This window comes from Dermochelys coriacea, chromosome 4 (genome assembly GCF_009764565.3).
Source record: "Dermochelys coriacea isolate rDerCor1 chromosome 4, rDerCor1.pri.v4, whole genome shotgun sequence".
NCBI classification, from domain to species: Eukaryota; Metazoa; Chordata; order Testudines; family Dermochelyidae; genus Dermochelys; species Dermochelys coriacea.
In genome coordinates this window covers 94880199-94895066 of record NC_050071.1, presented here as the reverse complement: position 1 = coordinate 94895066, position 14868 = coordinate 94880199, and the positions used below count along the sequence as shown (strand labels likewise).

The window sequence follows — 14868 nt, the reverse complement described above, 5'->3', positions numbered from 1 at the left end:
ATGATACTTTTATGTGACCTATCTTCCACTATGTTATAACAAGAATTACAATAATAGTAACAATTTTACTGTACTTGGTTTATTGCTATGGCGACAACTAAGGAATGTTTAGTACAAACATAGGCCAGTGATATGAATCAACCTAAGGAGTAAACTTAGGAAGTTCCATACAAAAAAAGCAATGTTAAGAGAACACTGAGGTTACAAAGGTTACAGCAAGGACATCAGAACCATTAAATATATGGAGGCAATATTTAGTCAACTACTGAATAGTGAGGCTGTGGCCAATCCCCCGAAATAGAGGACGGAGACAATCTGTATGTCAGATGAAGGCCAATCACCAACGTAGATGTAAAAATGGCCATCAAGCGGTTAAAAATGGAAAAGGCACTGGGTCTGGACAACATTCCGACAGTGGTTCTTAAGGTAGTCTACTGTGGTCTTCTAGTCATTTTTTATAGGCCTCTTACAAAAGATATAGGAAGAAGTAAAAACACCAAACAAATCGAAACGTGTCATACAGTGAAACTGCCAAAGAAAGGAGAACTCAGTCAGTGTAAAAGCTGGAGGGGCATTCATATGCTGTCTATTCCAAGTAAGGTATTTACATGCATTATTCTATACAAAATAAAGAGAGTGGTCGATCAAGGGTTCAGAAGGAGGAATTACATATAGGTCAAATGATAATCTTATGTATCATCATAGAACTTGGATTGAATTGCAATCACTACCTTATTTGAATTGTATAGATTTCCAGAGAGCCTTTGACACAGTGGATGGAACAGTTTTATGGAAGTTGTTTTACCACAATGGAATATCTCAGAAATTTTTGAACATCAAGAGCTTTTATGAAAATATGACATGCCATGTTACACATAACAGCAAACTGACTAAACCATTCAAGGTTACTATTGGCATCAGGCAAAGATGTCTTTTGTCACCCATATCTTTTTTACTGAGAGTCGATTCGGTAATGAAAAAGACCACAGAACCAAGGGGCATACAATGGACTTTCACACAAAAGTAAGAGGACCTTGACTTTGCAGACATCATCAACTTACTATCCCATACGCAGAGAGACATGCAAGCTAAAATTATCTCTAGGCTTATGCACAATTAGTAGGGTTGAAAATCAACATTGAGAAAACTAAAACCATGAGAATCAACACAAGAAACACCAATAAAATTTTGAGACTTACAAAGAAGAGGTCCAATATTTCCCATAGCTTGGCAGCACTGTAAGTACAACAGATGGAATAGACAAAGACATAAAGCCAGAATAGTGAAAGTCAGACATACCTTTGTAATTCTAAAGCTGAATTGGAGTAACAACAAGCTTGCCCTCCAAACTAAACTTTAAATATTTAACACCATTGTAAAGTTGGTCTTACTATATGGCGCTGAAACTTGGAGCCTTATTAAAACCTTACTGTTGAAATTCCAAATTTTCATAAACAACTGCCTTTTAGACAAATCCTTAGTATTACATGGCCAGAAAAAAAAAAAAAAAAATCAGAAATGAAGAACTCTGGAGGAGAGTGAAACAGAAACTGATAGAATAGGAAATTACAGAATGAAAATGGAGACAGCTAGGATATACACAGAGGAAAGACTAGAACAACATAATAAGATGGGATTAGATGGGAACCCTCAGGACAAGTGATGAGGTAGACCAAGGATAACAAGAAACACGCAATAGACACAGAATTGAAAGCTATCAAAATGGCATGGGAAGGAGCTAAGACTGTAGCAGGAGACCAGCAAAGATATGTAACCTCTTGTAATACAGTGTGAACCTTACTATAGTATATTTTTCATTCTTCTTTATTTAATTGCATTTTACTAATGGTCAAGTATATCATATAAAAAGTATGCTCAAAGATAACTGCTCTTCTCTCTGCGTTATTTATTTTAATCATTTTGTTAGGACTTATGTATTTTTTTTTCAACTAGCAGCATAGGCTTCCTTAGACAAATTTCACAGGCTAATGCACTTAATTTTAGCTGATTTAGCTGCATATTTAGGTTCATGCCTGCAAAACTGCTCCATCAGTCTATGTTGAATAGTTGACATATAATATTTTGTACAATTTATTGAGTACTTTTCACATAAATGACTTTCATGGATTTTGTCTGATATACACAGAATAGACTATGCAATCTAATGGCCAGAATCTGATACCCTTGTTTGCATCAAGCAGTCCACTAGTGGTAGCAGTGCTCTCGCCTGCACACCTTGCTGTTAATTTTGTAACCTGAATTAACCTATTTGTACCTTTTAGAGATTCATAAGAGACAAGGCCTGGGCTCCACGCCAAGTATTGTTGCAGGGCCTTTGTGTCAGCCCTTGTGCACATTACAAAGCAAACTTCAGCCCACACTGTGTCTTCAGTACACTTTTCGCTATGCGGCACACATTCATGCACAGTGCAGCCTTCCTTAACTACAAACTTTGAAGCTTAGCTATAAACACATGCAAAATGTGGTATGGATGTATAACCCACACACCTCCGGGGTGTGGTGTTCTGTCCCATCTAGTGGCACCGAGACCACTTAGAGAGAGAGATAAAATGAGTGCTCTACAACCTTAGCTAATAACCAGTTGGCTTTTAGCTCATGCGGTAGAGGCTCATGCACTAAGCTCCAGAGGTCCCTGGTTCGATCCTGACCGCCAACAACCAGGGGGGAGGGTCTATCGGTGTTACATATGCACAGCACAAAGTTGTCATAAGTCACTTAAATCAAAACCAATTTTCACCAGAACTCTCAAAAGCACACATGCATCATCTTCCCCCATGGTGAGGACACTTCTTTCATCCCAGTGGGAGCAAAGATGAAGAGAATATCCTGCTGCTCCATTAAAGAATCCATGGAATCCATCATGTAAGACTAAAAGAAAAGGAGTACTTGTGGCACCTTAGAGGACCAGGATCCTCTGCTTCCTTGTTATTAGTGCCCAGGAGAGTATTGGGATTTCACAAGTTATCTTGCAGCCAAACTCTCCTGCCTGCCAATATATGGCAAACATTTATTTTAAAGGGGAAACTAAGGTAATTCCCAAACCAACTCTCCTTCTGTTCCCTTTCACTCCCTCCCCCGCCAGTAAGCTAGAATTAAGGTTGAGAGGTAACATATCAGTAATTTACAAGGTCGGGGTGGGGGGAACCCTTACAAATAAGTTGCAATTATCAACAGAAAGCCCACCATTTGAAACTCAGGAAATTCAGATTTAAGGTTTAAAAAAGTGTATGTTGTTTTCTCTTTACACAACAAAAGCATGAAGAAACCACACTATCACAGTTGCATCCCAAATAACCAGTTTACTAAATATACACAAACATGCCAGGCCTACCTAAATTCATATTGCTGCTCTACCTGGTTTATTTCAGCTTCTAAAACATAGAACACTGAACACCACGAGGGGGCTCACAAACTATTTAAAGGGGTACTATTCTATTCCTATACATTACAGAAACTCAAAGATCTGAAAATATAGGAATACACAGTTCAGACTGCCCAAACCAATTTTAGTCCTGCTCCTGCATTAATCATAGAATCATAGATTTTAAGGTCAGAAGGGACCATTATGACCATCTAGTCTGACCTCCTGCACAACGCAAGCCACAAAATCTCACCCACCCACTCCTGTAACAAACCCCTAACCTATGTCTGAGCTATTGAAGTCCTCAAATCATGGTTTAAAGACTTCAAGGTGCAGAGAATCCTCCAGCAAATGACGCATGACCCTCGCTGCAGAGGAAGGCAAAAAAACCCCAGGGCCTCTGCCAATCTGCCCTGGAGGAAATTTCCTTCCCGACCCCAAATATGGCGATCAACTAAACCCTGAGCATGTGGGCAAGACTCACCAGCCAGACACCCAGGAAAGAATTCTCTGTAGTTACTCAGATCCCACCCCATCTAAGTTCCCATCACAGGCCATTGGGCATATCTACTGCTAATAGTTCAAGATCAATAAATTGCCAAAATTAGTCTATTCCATCATATAATCCCTTCCATAAATTTATCAAGCTTAGTTTTGAAGCCAGATATGTCTTTTGCCCCCACTGCTTCCCTTGGAAGGCCGTTACAGAACTTCACTCCTCTGATTGTTAGAAACCTTTGTCTAATTTCAAGTCTAAACTTCCTGATGGCCAGTTTATATCCATTTGTTCTTGTGTCCACACTGGTACTGAGCTTAAATAATTCTTCTCTCTCCGTGGTATTTATCCCTCTGATATATTTAGAGAAAGCAACATATCTGCTCTCAGCCTTCTTTTGGTTAGGCTAAACAAGCCATTAATGCCCTGAAGGGGGAAAAAAATCCCACACTTTGAAAGAAAAACACCCTTATCCATTTATATACAGGTTCATCTCATTACCACAAAAATTTAAAATGCTTTACTTTACAGTAGTAACTGACAGTCCATGTCACCACACAGGTGTAGCAGTTGGGCCATGTAATCCATCATCTGTCTCCCTCATATAACCAATGAAATGCAAATTAGCCGTATAGTAAGGTTGATGATTGGTTGAGTTACCTTTGATATCATAGTGATCTAGGACTCTTGCCATGGCATAGATAGATGCCTTCCTGTCACATGAGTATAATTTGTAAAGTCAAAATGGCTGAGACTTTAAAAATTGGATGGTAACAAATCACAAACCCCTGTGATGACTGAACTTGATGATATTCTAACTAAAAAGAGCTCTCGACCATACTTGTAGCTGTTTCCATCACTTCACACTGATTCAACAGACATTCTAGGCTTCAGAGTGACACACAGAGTGACAAATCCTGGAATCTTACTATATAGATTAGCCAGACTCCATATTTCCAGTAAATTCAGGCATCCCAAACTTGACGATTAGGCCACAAAGATATTACTGAGCCCAGGCATTTCAATACATTTACACACTGTCTTGTGCAATATGATATATACTGTATCTATCCAATCAATGAAAATTAATCATGAAGACATCATGACCCAGAAAAGAAATAATCAGCTCCTGTAATACATCTTTAAAAGGTAATGTTCAAGGACGAGGAAGAGCATATTAAACTATGATTTTGCTCTATGTTAAATTAGAAGCTGCTTTGTTTGAAGTTTGTTTTTGGTTTGTTTGTTTTGTTGCTAAACTGGCAATAATGGCATTTGTAAAAAATATCTCATTCCAAATCTGTAATGGCCCAGTATATTTCTATGCTTTTGATCAGTGCAGAGACATAGTAGCAAATTAAGTAAATCAGTAAAATGGCCAACAGGATGCAAGTGTGGGCATGCACATGTGTGTTTTCAAATCTGGGAAGAGAAGACTAGCAATTGGAGAACATACTACATCCAGTAAGTAATCAGGGTCTCAGACAGTATGTTATAGAAGCTCTGTGTCCTTCAGATTACCTGTGAAACAACCTGTCACAAGTTACAGAAACCCCACACTTGCACAGAAGGGGCTAAGGAGTTGCTTTGGGCTGAAGTGGCCCTGCCCCTCTGCACCTGCAAATCATGCCAGTATTGTAGAAGGAGTTAAAATGAGGGAAATCCACTCTGATGGGGGCAACCCTGGGGAGGGAACAGGCTGTTGAGTTTCTCCAGCCCTGAAGAACGGGCTAACAGCCAGTAGAGCCTCTGCCCTCACAGAACTAACAAAGAGAAAAAAGACTGATACTTGTGCTGAACTCTGAAGTGAATTGTGATACTCCCAGGGCCCTCTGCAATAAGAGAGGCCCATATCCTGTGACAGATGCCTACAGATTTTTTCCCCCTTGCTTTTCCTTCATACCTTTATTTAACCCTGTTAGCTGACTGTGCCTAAATGCCTGGGCTTAGTAATATCTTTGTGGCTCCCAGCCATCCACCACTTTCCATGGGAGAGGTTACTACAACCATCTTTTTCAGAAGCTTTCCCTGTTTTTATGTCTTTGTAGGAGGAAAAAGGAAATAGGATTTGAAAATGTCTCTTTGGATTTAGCAAGGGTTTATCCTCTGTTGTGCTGAAGAAGAGAAAAGCAGATAAAGGAGCCCTCAGTGCTGAAGATATAAATTGTATCTCGCATGAAAATTTTACACTAAAGGTTTTCTGATGTGACATTCTAAAATCACATCAGCTCAGCTTGAATACAACAACAATTAAAAATTTCAGATAAATCAGTATTGGATGTTACTGGTTAACGAGCCACAATGCCTGGCAGCAGAGTATGGTACACATCATTCTCCTCAAAATAACCAGTAGTATAAATCTTTCAGAAGCAGTTACAACTATGAGACACTGTCTCTCTATTCCCACTACAGAAGTTCTCAAAAATACCATGGTATTACTAATAGACTGCCATTCTCACATCATTCTGGTTACCATTTCATCTCTGATGAAATATGATAGCTGATTTATTCCAGTTATGTGAAGATACCTTTGTGGTATCAGGTGATCAATAGCAAGACAGGGGTATCAAAGTAAAAGGAAGCATTCAATGTTAGTTTAATACTGTACCATTGTGTTTTAGAAAACTATGCAGAAACGATACCTTGGAGTCCCTCCCCTATCCCGCCAAACTCTGCTAATAAAATTACCATAGTGTTACGGTATTGCACCAGTAGCTGCTGCTGTCATAATGGTAAAACCTGACCACCATTATCTTCAATATTATTTTTTGTTGTTGTTTATTTCTTTAGAGTCCCCACAAATGTGATAGGTTCTTTACAAATACATATTCTATTAGCTTCAAATTGGGCAGGTATCTATCCAATAAGATACGAAAAAATGTAACCTTAACATTAGGGCCCACATTCTGCTCAGTGCCTAATTTTAAGCATGTGAGTAGGCCCATTGACTTCAGTGCAACTACTCATGTACTTAAAGTTAAACATGTGTTTAAACCATCTTACTGAATTGGGGCCTAAACTGACTTTTAAAAATCACTGAAATATGAAAGAACTCAGTCTAAAACACAGGGTTAAAATCTGCAATAACTTACTTTCAGCTAAGATAAACATGCATAGCTGTCACAATATGCAATATGAAAAGGAGTACTTGTGGCACCTTAGAGACTAACAAATTTATTAGAGCATAAGCTTTCGTGAGCTACAGCTCACTTCATCGGATGCATTTTTCCACCAAATGCATCCGATGAAAAAATGTGTTGTTTTTTTTTCCACCAAATGCATCCGATGAAGTGAGCTGTAGCTCACGAAAGCTTATGCTCTAATAAATTTGTTAGTCTCTAAGGTGCCACAAGTACTCCTTTTCTTTTTGCGAATACAGACTAACACGGCTGCTAGTCTGAAATATGCAATATGTAACCAAACAAACAGCAGTCTAAGTAAGAGTTACTTAACCATAAAGGAGGTTCATGTCTCTTCCTCATCAGGGCTGACTATGTATTCTGAAAAATTGATTCCTTAAGATACGGAACCTGCATGTTGAAAACTATCTAGAACTGACTTCTATTCCTGAGAATTCATGGGTTTGGAAAGTATTCCAATCACAATACCAACTGTATATTTTTTTATACTTTTTTTGTCATAATTAGTTATAGAGTCAAATAAAATACCTTACTTTTTTTCAGATTCATTTCTTGTACAGCAACTGGATGGACAGAACTTAACGTAGGTAGAGAGGATATCCTGTCTGTGATCTTGATGGATGTGTCTGTGGACCAAAGAGTTTTCTCCTCTGTACTGGAAAATGGCCATGTATTGTCTTCGGGGGCTCTTGTCAAAATACCAACATCTGTAGTCGTGGGGTTAAGTGGAGGGGCTGGTGTAATAATAGGAGCCAAGGAATCTTCCTGCAAGCCCTGCCTGAACATACTTAAGTTTTCGTGCATTTGATCAACATGGGATAAAGGGCTTTGGGTCCAGGATGATGGCAGCATTTTGAGATCCACCGTGGGAACCACATCCGAACCATTTTCAACAATATTTGGAAAAGCAATGTCCGATGTTCGAATGTTGCCATCAGCAGCTAGAAGATCACTTCCATTTGAATAAAAACATGTTTTTTCTAATATACCTGGAAGAGAAAAAAAAAAAAAAAAGTTCAACACTTATAATCAAACACACTCACCAGGATTATTAGGAAGGACAGAATTTTGACCCAATAGTTTTTGAAGGCTAATACTACTTCTAACACAATAATTGTTAAAATAATGTTGTGACACTGCACCCCATATCCTTCACAGTAATATTATGATGATATGATTGTGACAAAATTATAATGTATTTTATGCAAGATCAGTCATGTGAGGTGTCATTGGAAAAGTTATGATTTGCTGAATATGATTAGATAGTGGGTGGGGAAGGGCCTATTCATGGCAATGGGCTATTAGGGAAAAAAATAGGCCTTAGGAGAAGCTTATCTCCCATCTTGGGTGCCTTCCTGAGAACGCTACAGGCAGCCTCCGAGTAACGGCTGCTATGACCCTACAAGGACATGTGATGAGACTACATGTCTCTGGACTCCATCTTGGGATGCCAGTATTTTTCCACAGACTTGTCAGGAAACAAAGCTTTGCAAAAGCTATAGAAGACAGGGAGAGACATCATCTGGTCTGTGTTCTTCACTCCTCAAACAAGACGACTCCTGAAAACACCTGAGGAACAAAGACTGAACTGGGGGAAGTGCTGGACCCAGGGTAAAGGGATTTTTAGCCTGTGAATGAAACACCTGCGGATTCCAAACTGTTAAGCAAGTGCAGCTTGCCCCTTAAGAATCTGCAATCTGCTTGTATCGTCTCTTAAGGTGATATTCATATCCAATCTATTTAGTATATCAAGCTTAGTTTGCATTTTTTGTTTATTTGCCAAGTAATCTGCTTTGATCTATCACCTATAATCACTTAAAATCTTTTGTAGTTAATAAACTTGTTTTTGCTTTATCTAAACCAGTGCATTGGAGTGAAGTGTGTGGGAATCATAACTCAGGGGCAAAGGTTGTTGCATATTCCTCTCCACCTTGAGGGACAGAGCTTACGCTGTACAGTTCCCTGTGCAGCACAAGACGGCAAAATTTTGGGTTTATACTCCAGAGGAGGTGCGTGCCTAAGAAGTTGGTAGTTGCCTTAGCTGTGGCCTTCCTATGCAGGGACTGGTCAGAGAGCCTGCATGTAACTGCAGCTGAGTGTGTCCCTACCTGTATGTATGCTGGCGAAAGTGCAGGTTGGAGGGCTTTGCAGCTTGTCACAGCAGTATGGTGTGAGAGGGAGCCCAGGCTGGTGGGTCAGGGGGCTCAGTGGTACCCCAGTTCCAGGTGGCACCCGTCAGAAATGTATTTTCACTTTTTAAAAGTTTCATTGGTCAGATAGAATAGAACTAAAACCAGAATTTTCAAAAGGGCCACCAAGTAAAATAAAGCCACAGCCAAATAAAAGCCACAATAAACATATTAATTCATCACCCAACACAAATAAGCAGTCCTCACAAAACACAAACTAAAAACATTTTGGCCTTATCCAGAATGAAGTCAATGGGCTTTTACTTTTTTTTTTTTTTTTTTTTTTTTTAATATAACTGTGGATTAGAATGGGAGCAGATGTGATGTATAGTTGTTCTAGGGCATCATTTTATTAACAAGACTAGAAGTATATTTTAAACATAGTAACATTTAAAATGGAAAGTAGACATTGTTTTCTATGTATAACATGATGCAATTTAAAGTTAAATGCTAAAAAATAGATTCAAGAATTATTTGGCTTCCTACTCTGGTGCTTAAAAGATTTTTTTTAAATATATTTATATCTAGATTTCTAGACAATTGATTTACTGTATTTTATTGGTTTAGAGTAAAACAAAATTATTTTGTGTTTATCTGTATGCTTATTGACACTTACAAATTACTAGATCATAAATCAAAATAGATATACAGCTGCTTTCTAGCTTAACTTTGTGATAACTCAGAAGATGACAGTTCTATATGCTTCAGAAAATTCAACCCAAATGATAAAGTAGTCTGTTAACCTTATAAAGGCTGTTTATAAAGGTATTTAATTTGTTGTAGAACATGATGAAGACCTATGAATTACGTACAGGAATAATTAACTTGCTGAAAATTATTACATTTAAAAATGGGTATGGGCACATTTATCTAATAGCTTCGTTATTTGATCAGGAATTATATTTAAGGGCTATTTACACAGTGGATAAAAAGCACTATTCTGTACTGTAGTATATGAACTATATGGTAAATAGGAATTATTTTTGCTTCTAGTTAATCATTTAAGGGAATATAATGACATAAATTTACTTGTAACAGCTAGACAGATAGATATATTCCATTACAAATAATTAAAAGGGAGTTCCTCAGCACATAAACCATTTCATCAGCTGTTCTTAAATACCCCACGAGTAGAGATTAGTATTATTAATAGCCAACCCTATCGACTTTTCACCAAATGCTGAAATGTGAGACCACCCAAAAGCAAATGTGAAGCTGAAGTCTTAATTGAATACAGTTGCTTTTATTGTCCAGGTATGCTACAATTGCACTGCCTTTCTGAACACAGAACAACACTCTTTCTTGCTTTGAAGTTCCCAAGTTCAAAATGTTTCTACCTCAATAAAGAAAAGCGAGCATGTAATAGCTATGTTTAAGGCTATTGGAACTTGACAGGATTCTACCCCATCATGAGTTTAAACACTTTCTGGTATGCATTATTATATAAACAGAAAAGTAAATGCAAAGAATGACTTTCCCTTTAGGGAATAAACATAAATACACCACCACTGTTCTTAATCAACATCTAAAGCAAAAGTGTGGCTCGCTTCAGCCAGGTTAAGATGGAAAGAAGAAACAACCCACAATCTGCAGAGAGCACAAAGATGGATTAAAACCACTGTAGGCATAAGTTGACCCTAACTCTGAGTCAACTGTAAAAAGTATATAAATGTTCATAAATATCACAATAACCTATTATACTAAATGTTAATAAAAGGGGTACAACTCACCCATAAAAGCTGAATTAGGCCACACAAAAGCCTACTAATATAACTCAAAGACTGTTAAAATCTTGTTTAGCAAACAAGAAAATAAGTCCAACAATAATAAACCAAAATTAGAGTGTCAAATATTAAGCCTAGTTAGTAAACTAAATAATGAGGGAATGGGCTATTCCACCCATCCCTTTCTTTCTGAGTCCTTAAATAGAAAGACCTTGGGTAGGATGACCATATTTCCCTAAGGAAAAATGGGACACTGCACTGGGCTGGCCCAAGCTGTCCGTCCCCCCCGCCAGGCCTGTGCAGAGCTGGCCTGAGCTGCTCACCTGAGGGCACACACCCCTGATCAAGTTGTCAAGAGAAAATGGGACAAATGCCCATTTTTGCCAAAAAAGGCAGGACGGCTAGGACAAGGCTTAAGAAAGGGACTGTCCAAGCCAAAACGGAACATCTGGTCACCCTAACCTTGAGGGGAAAACACAGAAAACAGCATGGAGGCTACTAAGACAAGCGTCAGCCTTATGACTGCCACCACCACTGTCTCCTGGGACTCTGGGCCTTTGTCAGCCTAATCCTGAGGTGTCCTGACCAGACCAGGCCACAAAATGGCACCCAGTTGACACTGTCAGCTCTGCTGCCTCCAGTTGAATCCCAAACAACCCGAGATGACATGGGATCAGACTTTAAGAACAGCTCCAGCTCATCTCAACTAATTTCTTCTCTTTTACCCAAAAAGACAGTTATTACCATCTTCAATGCCATCTAAAAAAAGACTGTCAAACATGGGGTATATGTTCTAAAATTCTGTCCAACTAAAAGGAAAAAAATATTGTTAAAATAAAAGCCTAATTTAATGCTTTAAATTTCAAATGTTTTAAACTGTATTTCCTTCTTTTCTTTATCTTTAAGAAGAAGTTAAAAGGGGTTTTAATAGTGTATTTGCTAAATAGTACTAGGCACGCTAACATCTCCATATACCAAACCTCAGAGACCTTATTTAATACAATTTAATTTTAGACAGCAACAAAGTTACGTTAATACCTTTAGCCAATATATTACATCTAAATTAATACAACTCTCTCCACACCACTCTCTCAGCTACGAGTTCTGTTGCACACCACAGAGACACAGCACAGAATCTTACCCTGAATGTATGTAATATTTTAGAATGCAAGGGTAAAAAAAGCCATCTAAAATTGCAGTATCAAAGTTCTATTCTTTCTTGCAACTTTCTCCTGTCCCTGATTTTAAGGGAGTTGTGGTTTGGAGAAATTTGCTGTATGTGTTTCACTGGGACACTTAAAATCTCCCAAATGTAGATCTTCTCAGCAGCAGTAACCCCTTGCTTGAGCCTTCTGGTCAGGCTAGACAGAAGAATGAATGTGCACTGATGTCACAAACAGCAACAATACTAATACTAATAAAAATCTTAGCGATGGTACTGGGCATGCTCAAAAATTACTTTCAAGCATTTGTAGCTTTATTTGAATATTGTTTCCCAAAACCAAGCAAAAGCACCAACTCTCAATGGCTATGACCCTTCCATGTTTCAAGTTTCAAATTTATGCCACTTTTTGTTCTACCCTTTAAAAATGGGTTCTTTTTTCTTCCATTGGAAAAGTGTAATTTTTGTTTTCAATCTCCTATAAGGCAAACAATAGTAAGAGGGTTTTGTTCTAACTCTGCCTCCTCTTTCTCCCACAGCTTCAACCTCCCCTGCCCCTTCCCTCATGTTCCCCATCCTCAACATGGAATACCCAGAATGCAAAATTTCAGCCCAAAAGTTGAAAGTTTGAAAGAGCTGTGAATACAAGAAAATTAGGGCATACATTATTAATTATTTATATAACACTGAAAATGCTAGGCACATTATAGATATATTGCCAGACAAGTCCATATCCCAAAGAGATTTTAGTCTAAACAACATACTGCAACAATGTTTGAAAAAGATAAGATTTTTTTTAAAAACTCTTACTCAAGTGTCCCTATTATATTCCCATACAGTTTATTTCACTCTTGGTTATAAACCAGAATTATACAGATTTCCTATCATCTCTGGTTGCTTCATTTTTAAAATCTTTTGTTGATTTCACCTAACACTTGCACATTTAGCCAATCCTTTCTCTTTCCTACATCAAAAGTTTTAGTTTTTCCCTTCCCTAGTGAGAGTAACTCCCACCCTCTAGCCTCCCATCCTCCTAGTGGCTGCACACATTATATCCCTACATTCATCCCCAGCACAATGGCTTTTCCAAATCTATTATGTCCTCGGTCAATTGCTGCAGACTTCTTAAAGCCCTTTAAAAGTCCTTAGACTAAAATAAATCTTTCAAAGAGGGTAGAAAGGTGGCAAAGAAGGGAAGCTAAGAGGCTGGTGTCATTGTGGAGGCGGAGCTCTGGCTTTTGGGATATTACCATACTTTCAAACCTTTGGGCATATGCTAAATTTGACCTTAAATTTGAATTTCATAGGTTTCTAGCAGTTGTTTGTTTTTGGTTTTGTATAACTCCACTGTTCTTGTAAGAATTTTAATCCCTAAATTACAGCTACATACCCTCAAACTTTAACCTAATTTTAACAGAAATGTTTTTTTGTCTGGGAACAACATTCCAGAAAGTCTAGTGGAACCAGTTAATTTCAAGGCTCATAAGAAAAGAGCACAATCCCAGATCCTCAAAAGTATTTAGGCACCTAACTCCCACTGATTAGAAATTCCTTGAGGAGCTCCGCCATGGGGCTTTAAAACAATATTTTATATCTCTCCAAGGTACTTAAAGCTGGGTCTCTGCAAGGTCTTAAACAATACACTACAACATGCATTATATAAAAAAAGATACACTATGGATTTCATTCATTTACATACGTGTGTTGTATCAAAATACTCTGCAGACACGTCTGCATATATAGATATATATAGTAAATCACAACTGTGGCCAATATCAAAGTTAATAAACGTATCTGCTTTGGATTTGTGTCTCAAACTACATTTGGAGATGACCAGATGATGGAAGCATACAGCACACTGGCAATCAGTATGTTCAGTATAAAAAAAAATATGAGAGATATGCGCTAAACTCATTCAGTTCAGAGCAATACCATGCCAACAATTTTACTGATCATTTTCCAGTTGTTATGCGCTAGTGGAAAATTAATATTTTATTTAAATATGTGCAACAGACAGTGATGAGATCTAAAAAAAGATTCACATACTCTAAGCTAGAAGCCAAACAAAGATCAAATGGCAATTTTGGCTGCGTGTAGTGAGGGTGACTTCTAGGCCATTCCTATAGCAGGAAAGGTCAGGCTAGTCTAAAAATGTGATCAAACAAAGCAAATTGCTAATGAAGAGTATGTAACAGATCAAACAGTTAGAGAGAGAACAAAATATTGGTTTATGATTGGTTAAAAATATTTCTGTAATTAGTTAGCAAGTATCTACTGTACCTCCTCAGCAGGCTCAGCCCAAGGCTAGTCCTATTGCAGATACTGAAACGTATAGAATTGGAAGGCAATTTGAATACAGGACTTTGATGTTTTGACAATTTGTGGTGGGAGAGTAGGTGTTGGTCAATCCTGCCAGGATAGGCAAACCACTGGATATCACAGCTCATTCTAGTCCTTATCTCAACCAGGAGCTGACCCAGCACTGGGCCCTTTGAAATGAGTAGATAACAGTAATATGCTTAGTGCTTAATTTGGGATATACACTGAGATCACTTATAAACTAAAGCAATCGCAGAATGCAGTGGCTGGTTTATTACGCAGGAGTTTCTTATCAGGAGCACATTACAATTGTCCAAGACCTGCACTCTCTGCAAACAGGCTTCTAGGGTGAATTCAAGGTGTTTTCTTGTAAGCCTGTAAAGCCCTAGATAGTTGTATATTTTACTGTATGTAAATAGAGCCCAGAGTGCCCCTCTGCAGCCTCAGAGGTGGGGG

General features: G+C 38.2%; 1 protein-coding gene across 1 annotated transcript in view; it reads right to left on the bottom strand.

Annotated features, from left to right (window-relative positions):
- Positions 1–14868, bottom strand: part of CORIN (corin, serine peptidase) — a 324441-nt gene that overhangs the window by 257720 nt on the left and 51853 nt on the right. Inside the window, exon 3 of the mRNA XM_038400915.2 lies at positions 7552–8007. Coding sequence (XP_038256843.1) covers positions 7552–8007 — 456 coding nt within the window. The remainder of the gene's footprint in view (positions 1–7551; positions 8008–14868) is intronic.